We start from the raw sequence: 17879 nt of genomic DNA on the forward strand, positions 1-17879 counted from the left end.
AGCTTCCTGGATGAAAAGCGAAATGTCTTCAAAAAGAAAAGAATAAAAAAACTCCAGTTGCCTCCTGAAAAACAGGAGGGGGACAACCATGACCGAGAATCTCTGCGCGCCTTTGGGACATTTCTTCTTGAACCTGACCAGGAAACAGCCATTTATTGGGGCGGCACCGAAAGGGAAGACGTGCCCTGCAAACATTTTGAGCCCTGCCCAGTTGATGCCCCATAAAAACTCTTTAACTAGGGCATCGGTTAGGGTTAACAGGTGGCTGGTGCAGTCTGCAGAGGCCGAGCTGAGGCAGGGAGCGGCCCTGGAGGAAGTGGTCAACAAATAACTTTTATTTAGGCTTTCGTAGAATGGGAGGTTGGGTATGCCTGACTAAACAAGTTAACAGTTTTATGGAAGGTAACTTGGGCTGGGCAGCTCGGTGAACTGGGAGAGAGGGCAGGATGAGGCTGGGGCAGAGAAGATATATATACTATAAATATTCTGACAGATGGGAGTCCAATCTCTTCTTGAAAGTCTCAAGTGATGAAGCTGCCACAACTTCCGAGGGCAACTTCTGTTCCATGGGTTGATTGTTCTCACTGTCAGAAAGTTTCTCCTTATTTCCAGGTTGAATCTCTCCTTGTTCAGTTTCCATGCATTCTTCCCTGTCTGGACTTCAGGCGCTTTTGAAAACAGCTTGACCCCCTTCCTCCTCTCTGGGGCAGCCCCTCAAATATTGGAAGGCTGCTCTCCTGTCTCCCCTGGTCCTTCTCTTCCCTAGACTAGCCAAGCCCAGTTCCTGCAACCATTCATCGTAGGTTTTAGCCTCCAGTCCCCTCATCATCCTGGTTGCTCTTTGTACTTTTTCTAGAGCCTCAACATCTTTTTTATAATGTGAATAAAACTGCAGTACTCTAGGTGTGGTCTTACTAAGGCTTTATAGTGTGGTATTCGTACCTCACTTTCCGGCTGACCTTCCATCACTTTGCAAATTCATAACCAAATCCTTAAAAGGCAAAAAAAAATATTAAGCATGGGGTTTGGCTTTTGGGGGGAGAGGGGGAAACGGCAGCCGATGTAAGAACAACAAAATAAAAAGCCAAAACAGGCCACGGCCTACAATGAAAACAGGATTTAATCTTTTGTTTTTTAAAAATCAGCTTTTTCGGCATCTACATTCATAGGCACTTCAGCTGTTAGCCTGAGTGCTTAGGGAAACACCCCCACCACCACCACCACCATTACAAAGGGGGCGTCTCGCTTTGCAGCCCCCCAAAAGTATCAGCAGGTGAACCAGAAGGGAACAGGCAGGCAGGGCGTGACTCAAAGGCACGGGGATGCTGCCGTCTTGGCATCCGGGCTTGGTCTCTGCAAAGCCACCGTATTTGTCGCCCCTTCGCTTTGGATACAGGTTGCCCCCTACAATTTGGAATAGACCACCTCCTTGGGGCTCTTCTTCTCCATCAAAGCTTGGGCGGACTTGATGATGTCCTCCGTTTGAAGCATGCTCATGTTCCAGGCAGCCTGAAGGAGAGTCAGAATGCAGGCAGGAGTCAGAAAAACAGAATTTTTTTTCTCTCCCCTCACCCCGGAAAACAGCCCTCCTTCCTGACTCTGGAAAGCCCCAACCCCCTTGACCTTTCTGCCAGAGGGGGAAGTATCAGGATTCTGGCCCTTAGCCCCATTTCAATCCTGAGTCTCGATCCAAACTTCCAAAACTTCCAAAGGATTTATTGGGAATTACCATGTCAGCACTGCCTGGGTGTAGCAAACTCTGAGACACATCATTCATTGTCACCCTTAACCCTGGTTTTCCCCCTACCCCTCTGGGTGTATTATAATTCATATCCTCCAATGGGACACCTCCATAGCTCAGAGTCATCAATCAGGCTCTCCAGTTAGAAACTTTGGTCGCCTAGTTACTATCTTTGAAAACATTTATGGAATGCACTTTCGGTTTTTTGCAAGCTGTTCCACTGCTTCCCTCTGTTGGCAACTCTAAAAGACCAGAGAAATATTTCATGAGTTGACATGAAGACCTGCTCAGTCCCCCAAGAACTGAAGCCAGGAAGCAAACAGGAACCAAACATAAATACTGGTGAGATAGTTTTGCCGTACTTTGATGGTTGCACAATGACTATTGATCTTTTGGATTGGCTTATAGAGGCTTTATTGTGGTGGCTTTTTTTTCTCTCTAACAAACGGGCATTTTTGAATAGAACTAGCCACTTTGATTGCTGCCTGGTGTTTTGCAAATCTCAGGCTTTCAAGGCAGGTGCTGATCGTTGCTACCAGCCTGTCACACTTAGTGCTCCTTCTGGCTTTAGCAAAAAAGCACCAAGTTGCAAGCCCCATGAAGGAGACACAATGAAAGGCCAATGAATGGGTTCCAGCAACACGCTGCAAGTATTTAGAGTAGGTGTAGGCGTAGAATGGAATGGAGAATGGGATAGGATAATAATTAGAATAGAATGGAACAGAACAGGATAGAATGTAGAATATATATACAGTAGTATAAAATCTTGTGTTTTTATTAATATATTTAATAAATATAATAAAAAATAGAAGATTCTATACTATATATATATATTTCATATTCTATTTTTTATTATATTATATATTTATTATAAAAACAGAGGTGTGTGTGTGTATGTTCGAGCATAAATCTGGAATGCCTCAAGCAATTTTAACCAAACTTGGTACACAGATGACTTACTTTCTGGAAACAAATACTGTGAGGTTAAGACACCCCTAATACCCCTCGTGTGTGTGTGTGTGTGCGTGTGTGTGTGTGCGCGCGCACCTTAAAATGGCTTCTACTGTACAGCACAGTGGACTTGCCATGGTAACGGCTTCACAGTACTCCACAAGGGGGCTCCCTCTTGTGGAGGAATAGAAGAATTGCGACGCTGCGTGAGAGGCTGTACAACAGCGTGAGTCCTGACTACAGGGTTTTCCTGTCTAATACAGGATTGGGATAATTAAATACCTGGGCAAGGCCGGGTTATCAGCTAGTATATAGAACAGAATGGTACAGAACAACAGAGTTGGAAGGATCTAGAAGACCCTCGGGGTCCCTCCCAACTATTCTCTTCTCCACTCTGGCCCAAACACCTCCCTCCACAAACTGCACCTATTAAGAAGACCCACCACTCACCATGTATTTCAAGCTTTCAGGCACCGAATGGTCTCTGGAGTAAACAAGGTTAATTTTTGTCCCCTGAACTGCGAGCGGGCTCTTGCTGGCAATTTCGGTGGCCAAATCAAAGGCACTCTGCAGCATCGTCTCTCGATCTCGGAACACCCGGCTGGGAAAGGAAGGCAGAAGAATTTCTGAGATTTTGGGCAGCTTCCTCCAGCCCGAGCCTTGGATTTGAGGGAATGTTCTAATAAACTTTAAAGGCCCCAGGTAGGGAATGGTTGCATTAGGCGCCAGCCAATCCTCCTTTTTCTTTTTCAGTTCAAGGGAAGTTGGGAGAAAAACGTTACAACCTTGCTCGACAATCGACTGTAGCTCATTGTTTCTCAAATTTAGCAACTTTTAAGAGGGGTAGACTTCAACTCCCAGAATTTCCCAGCCACCAAAGCTGATGGAATTAATACACACCCCCTGGTTGCAGATGTTGAGAAGAAGATAGCCTTCACTCAACCTTGCCTGGTCTTGAAAGCTTAACCTGCTTAGTTCCTGGATGAAAAAAAAAAACCAGCCAGGAAATCATCTCCAGAAAAGATAGGAAACACCAGACAATCGTGGGAGAATGAAAAGCAAACAGTTCTGGGGATGCCTCCATGAAAACATATGGATTGAGCTCAATGGGAGGAGGTGAGGTGTCAGCTTTGGAAGCCATATTGAGACCAGATGCTCCCATGCGACCACATTTTGAGCCTAGGAAAGTGGGAGGGGGGAATTTATTAGAGTGTATGTAGTTAGACATAACAACATTCTTTTTCTAATTCAAGGTCATGTTATTTCTGCACCTGGTTGAGAGAACGTCTCAAGTTGGGACGGATGGTGATTGGAGCATGTGATGACACAAGGGGTGCAGGGGGTGGATTTGTAATTTTTACTTATTGCAAAGAAGCCCAGAACTTTCAGATTCAGGATTCCCCAGTTGTACCAGTTACAATCCAAAAAAAGGAACTTTTGAGAAAATGTCTGTCTCAGAGTTATTGGTTAGAGTGGACGTTCGCTGGAATGCTGACATGAGGATCTTTTGCAACTGGGCAAGGAAGACCCTGATAATATTTAGGGTTTCGTTTTTTAAAAGATGGAGGCTAACCCATTTCATTCTATCTGAGAAGATATTTTCTGGTTTCCTGCCTCAACGAGATGGGAAATCAGCGAGCTGGTTCTGACAAGGGGGCTGTGTGAGTAGAAACCTCAAGACTGAGAAACTTCCGCAGCCCCCAGCCTCGGCTTCAAGACTGACCCACCTGACAAGGCCGCAGCTCTCCGCTTCTGGAGCCATCAGCTTTCTGGCAGTGAAAGCCAACTCGTTCACTAGGCTGGAAAGAGAAACAGGGCATTAGAGAGAACTCAGTCACCCCTAATGGAAAAAGAACTGGGGGGAAAAACTGGAACTTGGTTTATATGTTGACAGCAGCAGGATTACTGTATGCACAAAAATGAAAGGACACTTCAATTCCTAGCATGGACGAACGATTACATAAGTTGATGGATGGCAAAATTGACCACTTTGATTAAAGAAAAGAACATAAGTACTCTTTGTTTCCACATGGAAACCACTTCTGAATTTCCTGCTCGAAGCGGAAAAGAACGAAACTTTGATTTTAGGTTTTACAGATTAGATTGATAGATCTTTATAGAAATGGCTGGTTCGTATTATGATGATGAAAAAGCAAAAAGTTGTAGTTTGATGTTCATTGCCTTATTTTACTCTGCAACAGAGTCGGAAGACAATGCTTGTGACTCTGTTGGGAAGGGCCGTCCGACAGTCATCAGCTGCCTTCAGAGTCGGAGATCAGTAGGCCAGAAGAACAGCTGGAGCCTGTTCCCAGTGTCCACATGCACAGAGCTGCCAGGAGAAGGGAACAATGAAGGAACAAGGATCGACTCGGGAGTAAAGGCACAGGTTGACAGTGAATGGCCCCTCCCACAGGGAATATAGAGGAGCAAAAGGGGAGTGGTGTTTGCAGGAGACAATTACTTCGTTTAATTAGTGTGAAGATTTGTTCGTGACTCTCAAGAGATTCAAGTATTTTCTTGTACAGCGTTGCGCTTGGAAGCCATTGGCCTGGCAGCTCTCCAAGCCTGATAAGATCTGTGGTTATAAATTCACCCTTGAAAGACTGTTTGACGGGATTTTGCTGGATGTGAGTGATAGGAATTCACATTAGCCTAATAAAAAAGGGTTTTGTCGGGACAAGAAGTCTGCTTTGTGATTTTGTGAAGCCTAGGTTGGAACAGCTCCTTTAGGCCAGAAAAAAATTCCAAGGGCCACTTTCCAAAGTAGGGGAAGCCGCGGTTCCTGTCGTGCAAGACCAGGAAGAACGCCGAGCCAACAGGAAGCGAAGCCCTCACCTCCGATTTCCAATGATGCGTGGCAAACGCTGCAATGTGCCAACGTCGGCTGCTAGCCCAACATCTACTTCCTGAAGAAAGGAGACAAAAGGAGAAGGTCGTTCATCCACTGAGATTTACTCCAAAGAGTGATATGGCCACTGATGTATCCTGACCCCACACCCCGGGCCTTACAGTACTTGGGTGGCACTTTCCAATGCCTATGGCCTGGAATAAACCTACGTGTTTTTGTGCACACTGTGATGACCCAGGGTGGGATACAAAATAAACACAGTCACAAAAACAGGTGAAGCCCCTTTTATTCCTTCACTTTGCTTCCAAGCTCCAAATATCCTTGACTAAAGACAAAAACCTCCCGCACAAGCAGTTACGAAACTAAAAATGCCTATAAATTATAAAAACGAGTAAAAACAACACAAACCGCACTGAAGCAATTAAGGGAACCAGGCAAGATAAGGGCTTGAAGACATCCACAAATATCGGAACACACACTGGGAAGGACGCCAAACTCAGAGAGGAACGAGAGACTAGAGATATTTCCATGCTTTGTTTCCAGCATTGGCCCATACGCATGTCCGTCCTTTTAACCAGTTGTCACAGCTGCAGCCCATGAAGAGGATCAAGGCCCTCTCCTCCCAGCCACGTGGGAGAGACCACGTCTCTTCCTTATCCTCTCCTTCCTGCGTGCCCTAGGATGGAGAGGGGATGAGCCTGGGTCTTCCTCTGACTGCCCCGCCAGCCTCTGCCCTTCCCCAGTTTCCTCCACAACCTCCGGAGCCACACTTCCACTCCCTGTTGGCTGTTCCTCCTCTCCCTCAGAATCAGTCTCCAACAGGGGCATGACACACAAGTTTGTGTGTACAAGAAGCAAAAGAGCAACACAAAGTGACAGACCGAGCAAGGCAATACAGGCAGCTGATCGCTGGAACTACCATTTCTCCCAAACCGGTCCGAACCGGCAGAATCACACACCTGAATACAGGTTGTCCTCGACTTACAACAGTTCATTTCGTGACCGTTCAAAGTTACAGCAGCACTGAAAAAGGGGATTTATGACCGTTTTTCCCACTTACGACCTTGGCTGCCACCCCCACGGTCACGTGATCAAAATTCAGACACTGGGCAACTGGTTCGTACTTATGACCGTCGCTGTGTCTCTCCAAGGTCATGTGATTCCCTTTTGTGGCCTTCTGACGGGCAAAGTCAACGGAGGGGAATCCGGATTCTCTTTAACAACTGCGTCACTAACTTAACAATTGCAGTGATTCACTTCATGATGGTGGCAAGAAAGGTTGCAAAATGGGAAAAAATTCACGTTTTGCTTATAGCAACAGAAGCTTTGGGCTCAATTGTGTGTCAGCTTTGGAAGCTATATTGACACCAGACGCTTCCACATTCTTGAGCCTGGGAAAATGGGAGGGGGGAATATCTTGGAGTGTAAGTGATTAGACATAATAGCATTCTTCTTCTAAGTCAAGGTCATGTTATCTCTGCACCTGGGTGAGAGAACGTCTCAAGCTGGGACGGATGGCAATTGGCGCATGTGATGCCATGAGGGGTGCAGGGGGTGGATTTGTAGTTTTTCCTTATTGCAAGGAATCTCGGAACTTTTCGATTCGGGATTCCCCAGATATGCCAGGTTACTATCCAAATAAACAGAACTTTTGAGAAGATGTTTGTCTCCGAGTTATTGGTTGGCTTTCTGAAATGCTGATATTATCCCGAATCCGATGGTGCAACTGGTGCTGGCATCCAATGCCATGCGACCTACCCCTGACCAGGACAGAATCCCCACTGACATTGTGGTCGTAAATCAAGGACTGCCTGTATACCTGTGCCTTCTTAGCATCGCTGGTGCTTATTAATTAGGCATATCTTGAGTAAAACTGCATCACGGCAAACCCACCTTCACCTGGAACCAAGCGTCTTGCGTGCAGTAGCGAATATCGCAGGCCGAAATGAGATCCACACCTAAAAAGGAACAAGTGCCAGAGTCTATTTTCCACCTTCCTCCCCCATCTTCACCCGAACCGGTAGAATCCCACCACTGCTAACACCCCTCGGGGTGTGTGTTCTCTGAAGATTCAGTCTACAGCGCAATGGAGTTGATATGGTAACGGCTTCATGGTACTCCACAAGGGGGTGGTTATAAAGGGGCCTGGCTGCACCACTACGAGACTTACACAGCGTACGTCAAGCAGATCATACGAGACGGCATTTCTTGACGCTTCTGGGGGCATTTTTAACTAATGTAATTGTCGCTGAAATCAGAGCTCTGGGAGAAGTTGCTCTTGCCATCGCCTCTTCGGGAATTACGGAGACGTTAATGGAAGGAGGGAGGACAGCCCATAAATAAATACCCAGGCCAACGCCGGGTTATCGGCTAGTTAAATATCACTCCTTCCTTGCTGTGTTTCTCAACCTTGGCCACAAGACCTGCGGACTTCAAACTCCCAGAATTTGAATCTGCTGTCAGGATTCCAGCAATCGCCCTCATTAAATCATGAGCCTTGAGCCAAGCTTCAAAAAACTTCAAAAGAATTCATTAGGAGCGACATACTGGTGTGACCTGTATGAAGCCAATTCTGGCATACGTAATTACAGTCCCCTGTGACCCTGTTTCCCCCCTCCCCCTTGGGTGTGCCATAAATCAGTTTCTCCAATTAAGCACCTACACAGGCCAGGTGTCATCCATCACGTTCTCCAATTAAAGTTTTCCACTGGCAAAGCTTCAGTGCTTAGCTACCATCTTTTTAAAGATAAGTGCCAGCTTTGGAAGCCATATTGAGATCAGATGCTCCCAAACTGTCACATTTGAGCCTGGGAAAAGTGGGAGGGGGGAATTTATTGGAGTATATCTAGTTAGACATAATAACATTCTTTTTCTGATTCAAGGTCATGTTGTGTTGCACATAAGTGAGAGGAAGTCTTAACTTGGGACGGATGGTGATTGGGGCGTGTGATGCAATGATGGGTGCAGGGAGTGGATTTTGTAGTTTTTACTTATTGCAAGGAAGTCCAGAACTTTCAGATTCCCCAGGGATTCCCCAGTTGTGCCAGTTACTATCCAAATAAAAAAGGAACCATTGAGAAGATGTCATTCTAGGACAGAATGGAGGGTTGCTGGAATGCTGACAATAAGGTTGAAATGTGCTTCTAAATTTCTCAAGTCTTTTTTTTTTCCTCTTCTCTTTCTTATGACAAATTGGAAACATTCAAAATTGCCAAGGTTAAGAAACGCTTGAGTTATGTAGCCAGTTTGATCAAAAAAGAGCACCATCGTACTGTTTAGCTCCCGTCGTTCAAACAGGCAGAATTTGGAGTTTGGTTGTTTCTTCTGCCCACCCATGCAACCAGTTCCAGGAACCAAAGCCACTACAAGTTACTTATGGGGCTCACCTCCTCCGATGCAGGCCCCGTGAACGGCCACAACGATGGGTTTGGGACACTGAAAAGCAGAGACGCCATTAAGCGCGGACGGAAGCGGTTTTCCGGCACACCAGCCCAACCCTGGTCCCTCAACCCAGGCACCTTCTCCAGGACTGTGAAGGATTCTTGGTAGTCTCGGATCTTCTTGCGGATGTTCCAAGCTTTCCGGGCCACGTCGTCACCTTCTGCCATCAGGAAAACGCTGCCCATCTCCATGAGGTCGATACCTGTGGAAGGGCAGGGATGGAGAACAATAGGAGTGGCTCTAGCTCAGCCACTGGACACCTGCCCATCCACTCTAAGCCACGTTTACCTGGCGGCCCTCAGCTGACTATTGTTCTGACCCAGGATGAAACACCAATTTGTTTTAAAAGCAAAATCCATTTTAATGCAACGCTGGGAATTACTTTCATTTTCAGCCAGAACTAATCTTAAACAGTTCCCCAAGATAACCACATGCCTTTCAGTGCTGTGGGATGCGGCCAAAAACAGAAGTATCCAAATTAATTATAACAGAAACCAACCGAAGTACCAGACAAAAACCACAAAGTACACAGAGTTTCAAGGAGGATTCGGAATCTATCAAACGACTTTGCTTCCTGCAAAGAGTACGTCATTGAGGTCTGACTTTTATCCCTTATGGGAGGGGCAATCATCTCCCAGCCTTACTCCTGAGTCGCCCCTTCTGCTTCAGCTGTTCTCGCCTTCGAGCAGCTCTGCGCACACGCACACTGGGAACAGGCTCCCCTGGGTCCTTTGCTTCGCTGCTGCCAAGCTCCGAAAGCAGCACCCCACTCCCAGATGGTCCTGGCCCCATCCCTACATCAGACACAGGACCCTCATCCGAGCCCTTTCCAGGCTCCCTGACTGGTCCCCTTTCTTCTTCTCTGTCCGACTCCGCTGCTGTCTGCACTGGCTACCGGCGAACCACAACAACTATAAGCCACCATGGGCTATGTGATTTGTTAAATGAATTCTTCAACTCCTGACAACAAGGCTTCAAAACGTGGGACCTGGAAATCATTGGGCCCTGGAGGTTTCTTCAAAGCTTTTTTGCATCCGATTTTGCTACTTATTGGGCTCACTCAGCAGCACGAGCAAAATTGAGTGACTGTATTTTGAAGGTATTAAAGTACTCACATTCTGTAAGGCATGGAGAAATAAGAGTACAAAGACAATAGTGTGGGACCAGGGATGCCGTTGTAGGTTCAAACAGTCACTAAGCGAACTGTTGTAAGTTGAGGACTACGTGAAGACTTGAAACACTTTGTGACCAAAGGCATTTTTCTGGGACACTGAAGGCCTAGGACAATGGGGCAGAGCAACTGTAGTCCTCATCCAAGAAGCCTCTTCAGCTCTGACTGGATGGTGGGGAAAGGAAGGATTTATACTCCTTGTAGACAGAAATCCTATCTAAGACCAGGGGTGGGATTCTACCAGTTTGCACCTATTCGCTATAACTGGTTGTTAACCTTCTAAGCAGTTCGGAGAACCGGTTGTTAGAAGAAATTACTGGCCTAATCCTGTAAGAAAGGCAGGAAGGAAACATTCTGGTGTTGCTTACAGAAACTGCCTCTCCGTTAACCCTTATTACATTCTTGGCAGGACTAAACTTCCTGTCTCAGGAGCTTCTCTGGAGTTTTTCTCCCCTCCTTTGCTGGTACTTTGCTTGTGTGGAGGGACCATTCAAAGTTACAATGGCACTGAAAAAAGTGACTTACCACCATTTTTCACACGACTGTTGCAGCATCCCCAGTCATGAGGCCAGGTGAGGAGATGCGGGCCTCGATGTGAGTGATGTTGAGTTGGCCACTCCCAGTCAATAACATGACCATGAAGCCATGTCCACCCAGTCACATGACCACCAAGCCATGCCAACTAAGCCACGCCCACAGAACCGGATCTTTAAAAATTTGAATCCCACCCCTGCCTAAGAGAAAGATCCCCCAAAAGGTGTACCCCAGGTAGCTCTCCTTGTGTTCTGACCAAGGCTTATTGAGACACTAACAAACACACGTTAGTCCCAAAACCCTTTTTCCTTTATTTCAATGGCTGTGAATTTTAGTCGTTCACAGCCCGTAATGAGTCTCACAGAGTTTGTAAACAGTACCACGGAAGTCTGCCAAAGTCCTTCAGGATAGGTCTGATAAGCACACACCTTTATCTTCCTTGAAATGCTGCCAATGGCTAAATTGCCAATTAGTTATACAAGGCCAAACAGAGCACAAATTCAACACAGAGCTTCAGGTTTCAAACCGACCAGTATGAACAAAGTTGCTTCCTGCAAAGGTTCCTGTCCCTTGGCTCCTCCTTTATGTCTTATGGGAAGGGCAATCACCTCCAAGCCTTAATCCCGAGTTGCCCCTTTTGTCTTAACTGTTCTTGCCTTCTGGCAACTCTGCACAAGCACACATTGGGAACAGGCTCCTGCTGTTCCTCTGCCTCGCTGCTGACAGATTCTGGAGGCTCCGGAGTCAGCACATAACACCCAGGTGGTCCTGGCCCCATCTCTGCATCGGATGCAGAACCCTCGTCCGAGTCCTCCCCAGACTCCCTGACTGTCCAACTCTGCTGCTGTCTCCTCAGGTTGCCGGCAGATCACAACACCTTGCTAGATTTTCCTGATCTAAGGAGGCGGATTCTCAGCCACAATGCCTGCATCCTCCTTACCTGAAGTGAACATTTTTCCAGCGCCCGATATCACCACTGCGTGGCACTCAGGGTCCTGGCCAATCTTGTTGAAGCATTCAACCATCTCTCTGTGACAAGAGAAGACCACGTTAGACTGAGAAGGTTGGAAACTTGATCTGCTACCCCCCCCCCAAAAAAAAATTCTGGCGGGTCCTCGACTTACGGCCGCGAACAAGCCCAATGTTTCTGTTGCTGAGCGAGAAATCCGTTTGGTGAGTTTTGCCCCACCCTACGACTTTGATTTGGCGATATTGCCTCATTTGTAAAATCAGTAACCCCCCATCGTTCAGCGAATCTGGCTTTCCTGTTGACTTTGAAGGTGGCAAAAAAGGGGAGGAATCACGTGACCCCCGGGTCACTGCGACCATCATAAGTGTGAGTCGGTGGTCAAGCATCCAAATACTTGAATACTTGAAACATTTAGTGACCGAAGGCATTTTTCTGGGAGACTGAGGCCCCAGGACCAATGGGGCAGAGCAACCATGCCTTAGGCTGCCCCGATTAATCCGCACGAATTAAAAGGAGTACAGGTAGTCCTCAACTTACAACAGTTCATTTACTGACCGTTCACAGTTACAACAGCACTGAAAAAAAGGGACGTATGACAATTTGGTCATAAAACAGCTTGCCCTCATCCCGGGAGGCTTCCAAGAAGAGATTGGACTGCCATTTGTCAGAAATGGTGTAGGTCTCCTGCTTGGGCGGCGGCCAGAGGTGGGTGGGTGCAGAGCCGATATTTAGCCGGTTTGGGCCAGTTCTAGAGAACTGGTAGCGGAAATTTTGAGTAGTTTGGAGAACCACCTCTGACTGGCCCCACCAACCCGATCTCTTCTCTGCCTCCCAAGTGCCAACTGATCGGCTGGGTCTTTGGTTGCCATGCACAGGAGAACAGACCCGGAAAGCAGGTTAGTGGGGTGGGGAGGGAATGGGGATTTAGCCGTATATCCTTCCCCTGACACGCCCACCAAGCCACGCCTACCAACCCACATCACACCCACCAAGCCACCCCCAAAGAACCAGTAGTAAATTTTGAATCCCACCATGGGGGGGGGGAGGGGATGGACTAGATGACCTACAGGGTCTCTTCCAACTCTTGTTAACTTGAGACAGAAAATAAGATTTTTCACACGTATGACCGCTGCAGCACCGACATGGTCACCTACATTTACATTGGGATGCTTGACCGCCGATTCATTTTTACGACAGTTGCAGCCGCCCAGAGTTACTGATCCCCTGTTTTGTGACCTTCTGACGGGCCAAGTCAATGGGGAAGACCGATTCACTTAACGACCGTGTCACTAACTGAAGAACCGCAGGGATTCGCTGAACCGCTGCAGCAAGCCAACGTCGTCAAAAGAGGGGCCAAGCTTCACTTCACGCGCTTCTCACTTATAGCAACATAAAATTCTGGGCTCAACTGCGATCATAAGTCGAGGACTACCTGCATCTCGTTTTCGGCTTGGGTACTTGGAGCACGATAAGGACTGTGGGTTCAAAGCCAGGCCAGATCGTCGCTGAGGTTTCTCCTGCCTGGCCTCCCCCGGTCCTGCAAACTTCCGTCAGCGGCGCCTAGAAATCCGATTTCCCGTTTACCTCCAAAAGGCGATGTTCATGGCATTCCTTTTCTCGGGGCGGTTCAGCTCCACGTGCAGCACCTTCTCGCGGACCCGTTCCAACTTCAAGGTCTCGTAGGTGGGCACGGAATTGGGCTGCTGCTGGGGTGGCGCCTGTTGTTGCTGCTGGGCTTTGGAGGCCATGATGCTGAAGCCGTGACAGGAAGCAGGACGAACGGCGAGATCTGGGAGTTGGAGGGGGGTGGGGGGGTGGGGGCAGAGGGAATGGATAGTGAGAAACAGGGGGCCAAGCTACTGGTTTCAACAGACTTCTTCTGCCCCAGGCTTCCTCAAGCGTAATTAAGCACAAACTTGTTTTAAAAGCAAAACGGATTTTAATGCAACGCTGGGAATTATTTTCATTCACAGCCAAAACTAACTTAAACAGTTCTCCAAGAGAAGCACATGCCGGTCAGTGCTGTGGAATGCTGCCAAAAACAGAAGTCTCCAAAGTAGTTACAACAGTATCAGAAAAAAACAAAGTACACAGAGCTTCAAGGAGGACTTGGAATCTATTGAACTCCTTTGCTTCCTGCAAAGAGTACGTCATTGAGGTCTGACTTTTATCCCTTAAGGGAGGGGCCAATCACCTCTCAGCCTTACTCCTAAGTCGCCCCTTCTGCTTCAGCTTCTCTCGCCTTCGAGCAGCTCTGCGCACACGCACACTGGGAGCAGGCTCCCCTTGTTCCTCTGCCTCGCTGCTGCCAGACTCTGAAGGCTCCAAAGGCCACACTCCACTCCCAGATGGTCCTGGCCCCATCTCTGCATCAGATGCAGGACCCTCGTCCAACCCAGATTCCCTGACTGGTTCGTCCTCACTGTCCGATACCTCCATCTGCACTGGCTGCCGGCGCACCACAAGAAGACTGCTGTAAAACACGAGATGGAGTTTCCCTAATATTGCGGGCAGTTTCAGCTCAACTGTCATGGGATTTATAACCCACATGATATATAGTCAGTGTTGTACCTGATGATTCTTGACTCTTGACTAACGTATCTTTTCTTTTATGTACACGGAGAGCAGTGGCACCAAAGACAAATTCCTTGTGCATCCAATCATACCTGGCCAATAAAGATTTCTATTAATATACGTGTCATGCCCCTGTCAGAGTCTGAATCCAAGGAGGAAGACGAACAGCTGACGGAGTGGGAGTGTGGCTCCGTTGGCTGGGGAGGAAACTGGGGAAGGGCAAAGTCTGGCAGGGCAGAGGAGAGGAGAGGTAGAGCAAGGGAGACGGAATTCAGATGAAGACCCAAGCCCACCTCCCCTTCATCCTAGGGCATGCAGGGAGGAATGGAGAATGGAGCAACGTGGGTTGCATGGCTTACGGGGGGGAGGAAAGGGCCCTGATTCCCTTCATTAGCCACACCTGGGAATGAGAGTTTAAAAGAAATGCATGCTGAGTGCGGCAGCTTCTGGGAGCAAATGTGACTTTATCCTGTGTTGTCCTTGCTTATCTGTGCTTCTGGTGTCTTTGGGAGGCTCCTGACTTCTTTTCTATCGCTGGATTATTCAACACCTAGGAATCATTAACAGTTAAGCAACCTCCTCCTGTGTTTCTCAACCTTGGCAAGGTTTTAAGATTGCCCAAGCTGAGAAAGACTGATTTAGAGGTATGGCATCTTATAGCTGCCAAAGACGAGAAACCGGGTTCTCTCACTGTAGAACCAACAAATTAACTCCCTGGTGAGTCCAGTGGCACTGAAACCCTGAAGTGTTGCAGTTGTCAGAGCTAAGCAGCGCCCCAGAAGAAAGAGTTGGCTGAACAGCTGGCTCAGTTCAAATTAGATCTGACCAAGGAGGCGGCTCAGCAGAAGCACCTCATTGAGGACTAGGGGCATAGGCTTTCCAAGCAGAGGGAAGACCTGCGGGAGTGCTAGGCCAGGTCCCGGCACCTGGAGGCTCAGCAGGCTGAGATGGGTCAGCCAGTTCCGGACCACGATGCAGTCCCACTGGAACAAGGCCCTCTGGCTCTTCGCCACCAGTGGCCCTTCCCTCCAGCCTTCGCCCAAAGCCCCAGACCAGGAGGCTGAAGCAGACCCCAAGTTGGAATTTCTGCCCCCCTCCGACCTGCACAAAAAGACAGCTGCAGCCCATGAAGGGGATCAAGGCCCTTTCCTCCCCCATAGACCACGCTGTTTGTGTTTCTCTCTTATCCTCTCCTCCCTGTGTGCCCTAGGATGGAGAGGGGATGAGCCTGGGTCCTCCTCTGACTATCCAGCCAGCCTCTGCCCTTCCCCAGCTTCCTCCACAACCTCCGCAGCCACATTTCCACTCCCTGTCGGCTGTTCCTCCTCTGACTCAGTCTCCAACAGGGGCATGACAGCATATATCCAGCCCAGGGGCCGTAGTTTGAGGACCCCCTGATTTAGTGCAACATAACAAATATTTTTTCTGCGGATCACTAGTTGGTGATCGCTGCTGTAGCAAGCTAGAAACCCAAGAACTCTTCAGCCTAACTCTAAAATTCTTGCACAAGAGATCGGTTTGCAACCCCGCTGAAAAGGAGGGGGATTTTCTTTGCAGAATATGAAGAGTTTCGGGCAAAGGAGGAGACCCCAGGGGAGGGAGGCCCCTGGCCGCTCTTAAAAGCCTACCCACCCACTCAGAGTCCCCGCCTCCCTCCCTTCGTAGGCGCCCGAGGTCCAAAGGTGCAATTTTTTTCCTGGGAAAACAACCTGCCCGTCCTGTCCCGGTTTTGCAATTCCACCACAGGCAAAAGAGATTAAGCAGAGCAGCCTGATTGCTCAAACGGGGAGGGATGCAGGTTGCAAGCACTGTAGGCCGAAATAAATAAATGATGATGATGATGAAGGTGGGAAGAACAGGACGGGGCAGGAAAAGGAGGACGGAGAAGAAGGGCATGCGTGTGTGTGTGGGGGGGGGGTCATCAGCTCCAAAAAGGCTGCAAATCCAGAGGGTTCCAACAGCCAGGTCAGACAGTCCTCGGTTTACGACTGCAACCAAGCCCCAACATTTCCACAAGGCATTTGTTAAAAGCGAGTTTTGGCTGGTTTTTCTTTTCTTCCCACCGTCGTTAAGCAAAGCACTGAAGTTATCCAGTTATCACACTTGGCCAAGAAAGAATTCTATCCTATTCTAATGCTTAAGTCATAGGGTCATTGGAAGTGAATCCATCTTCCCCCGTTTGGGAGTTCGTTGGTCTGACCGTCGTAAAATGGGGAGACTCCGCGTGATCCTGTTGTAAATTGGTATCAGTGGCCAAGCAGTCTGAATTTCGACCGTGGGGGGAGGCTGCAAAGGCATGCATATGTTTTCCCCCCCTACAACCTCTTTTTTTTTGGCAGTGCCATGACGCTCCTGGAAAACGGTCCCTAAATGAAACCGCTGTAAGTCGAAGACTACCTGGAGAGAGGAGGACCCCTTCTCAAAGACCCACGCTGGGGATTTGGGGGTGGGGGGTTAGGAGAAAAAAGGAGCAAGCCAACATGGCTTGCACAGAGGGCAACGGACCGGGACACCCCCCCACACCTTTCCCACTGTCCCCCCCACCCCAAGATGCGAGAGGTGGGGAGGGGAGGAGGGGGGCATCACTTGAGACTTTCAAGAAGAGACTGGACATCTGTCAGAAATGGTGTGGGGGGGGTTGGACTAGATGACCTACAAGAGCCCTTCCAACTCGATTATCTGTTATTCGTTTATCTGTTTTCTCCCCCACTCCCCTCAACCCCTGGCAAGCTGTGCAGGCCTCCCTACAGAGCAAGTTGGCTTCTCCCCAGGCGGCTGTGGATGATGGGCACTGAGGTCCAAGGCGTTAGAGGGGGTTGGGGGGGCAGGAGGAGGGTTTTGGGGGAGGTTCAGCAAGAGAAGCCCCCCCGCCAATGGGACCCCGGGGGGAGCGGAGGGAACGAGCAGGGAGGGACGGGGGGAGGAGAGACAGCCCACTCACGCCTCCGGAGCAGCCCCCCGAGGACCCCCGACGCCACCACCGCCATAACTGTCTCCGCTCTCCTACCGCAGTACCAGTGAGTGGATGGGCTAGACAGGCCTCTCGTCCTTCATCTCCGGAGGGAGGCGCCGTTTCCGCTCTCCCCGCCTCTACAGCCGGAGAGCTTAAGGCGCCCTTGCCCGCCCCCTCGTGGCCGAAATGGGAAAGCCGGGATTGACGTGCGGGGCCAAGCGTGGGCTGGCAGGGAGGCTGCTGGGAGTTGTAGTCCGTTTTTTTTTTTGTTTTTTTTTGAAAAAGGCAGGCGGGGCAGAGACCCCCCCCCCACACACACCTTCTATCCCATGAGGCTCAGCAATTTTAAGGTGGGTGGTCTTCAACTCCCAGAATTCCCTAGCCCAGGAGGCTGGCCTGGGGAATCCTGGGAATTATTTTTAACTAAAAAATGGCTAAATGTAAAAGCTCCATGGAGACAAGCAGGGCTGAGTCCTAAGATGAAGAACCCCCGGTTTTCCCTTGTAGAAAAGGCCTTTCATTAAGTCAGCGGGATCTTCCAACTGGACAGCCTTAAGACTGGTGGACTTCCACTCCCAGGATTCCTCCTCCAGTCATGTTAGCTCAGGAATTCTGGGAGTTGAAGTCCACAAGTCTTAAACTTGCCAAGTTTGGGGACTCCTGGTCTCAATATATTTGCGTGGTGGGAGGACTTAC

General features: G+C 48.8%; 1 protein-coding gene across 2 annotated transcripts; it reads right to left on the minus strand.

Annotated features, from left to right (window-relative positions):
- Positions 1 to 1102: 1102 nt before the first annotated feature.
- ECH1 (enoyl-CoA hydratase 1) lies at positions 1103 to 17309 on the minus strand. Of its 2 annotated transcripts, none has more exons than XM_087939327.1 (10): positions 17238 to 17309; positions 13241 to 13445; positions 11627 to 11715; positions 9059 to 9183; positions 8927 to 8975; positions 7434 to 7498; positions 5528 to 5598; positions 4420 to 4491; positions 3143 to 3293; positions 1103 to 1509 (listed from the first exon to the last, which is right to left on the minus strand). In XM_087939327.1, exons 2-10 carry the CDS (start codon positions 13402 to 13404, stop codon positions 1405 to 1407), a joined length of 891 nt encoding a protein of 296 aa, XP_087795453.1. In that variant the 5' UTR covers positions 13405 to 13445; positions 17238 to 17309; the 3' UTR covers positions 1103 to 1404. The 2 variants fall into 2 exon arrangements, with proteins under 2 accessions (XP_087795453.1, XP_026571208.1); XM_026715423.2 differs by having other exon boundaries at positions 17172 to 17254.
- Positions 17310 to 17879: the final 570 nt, after the last annotated feature.

This window comes from Pseudonaja textilis, chromosome 10 (assembly GCF_049901715.1).
Source record: "Pseudonaja textilis isolate UNSWEBS1 chromosome 10, rPseTex1.2, whole genome shotgun sequence".
NCBI classification, from domain to species: domain Eukaryota; kingdom Metazoa; phylum Chordata; class Lepidosauria; order Squamata; family Elapidae; genus Pseudonaja; species Pseudonaja textilis.

Coding starts and splice junctions, on each gene's coding strand:
- ECH1 (XM_026715423.2), bottom strand. CDS start 17,217: ATGGCGGTGGTGGCGTCGGGGGTCCTCGGGGGGCTGCTCCGGAGGC. Junction 8,976..9,058: donor CCTTCACAGTCCTGGAGAAG/GTGCCTGGGTTG, acceptor TCTGCTTTTCAG/TGTCCCAAACCCATCGTTGT. Junction 5,599..7,433: donor ACGCTTGGTTCCAGGTGAAG/GTGGGTTTGCCG, acceptor TCCTTTCTTCAG/GAAGTAGATGTTGGGCTAGC.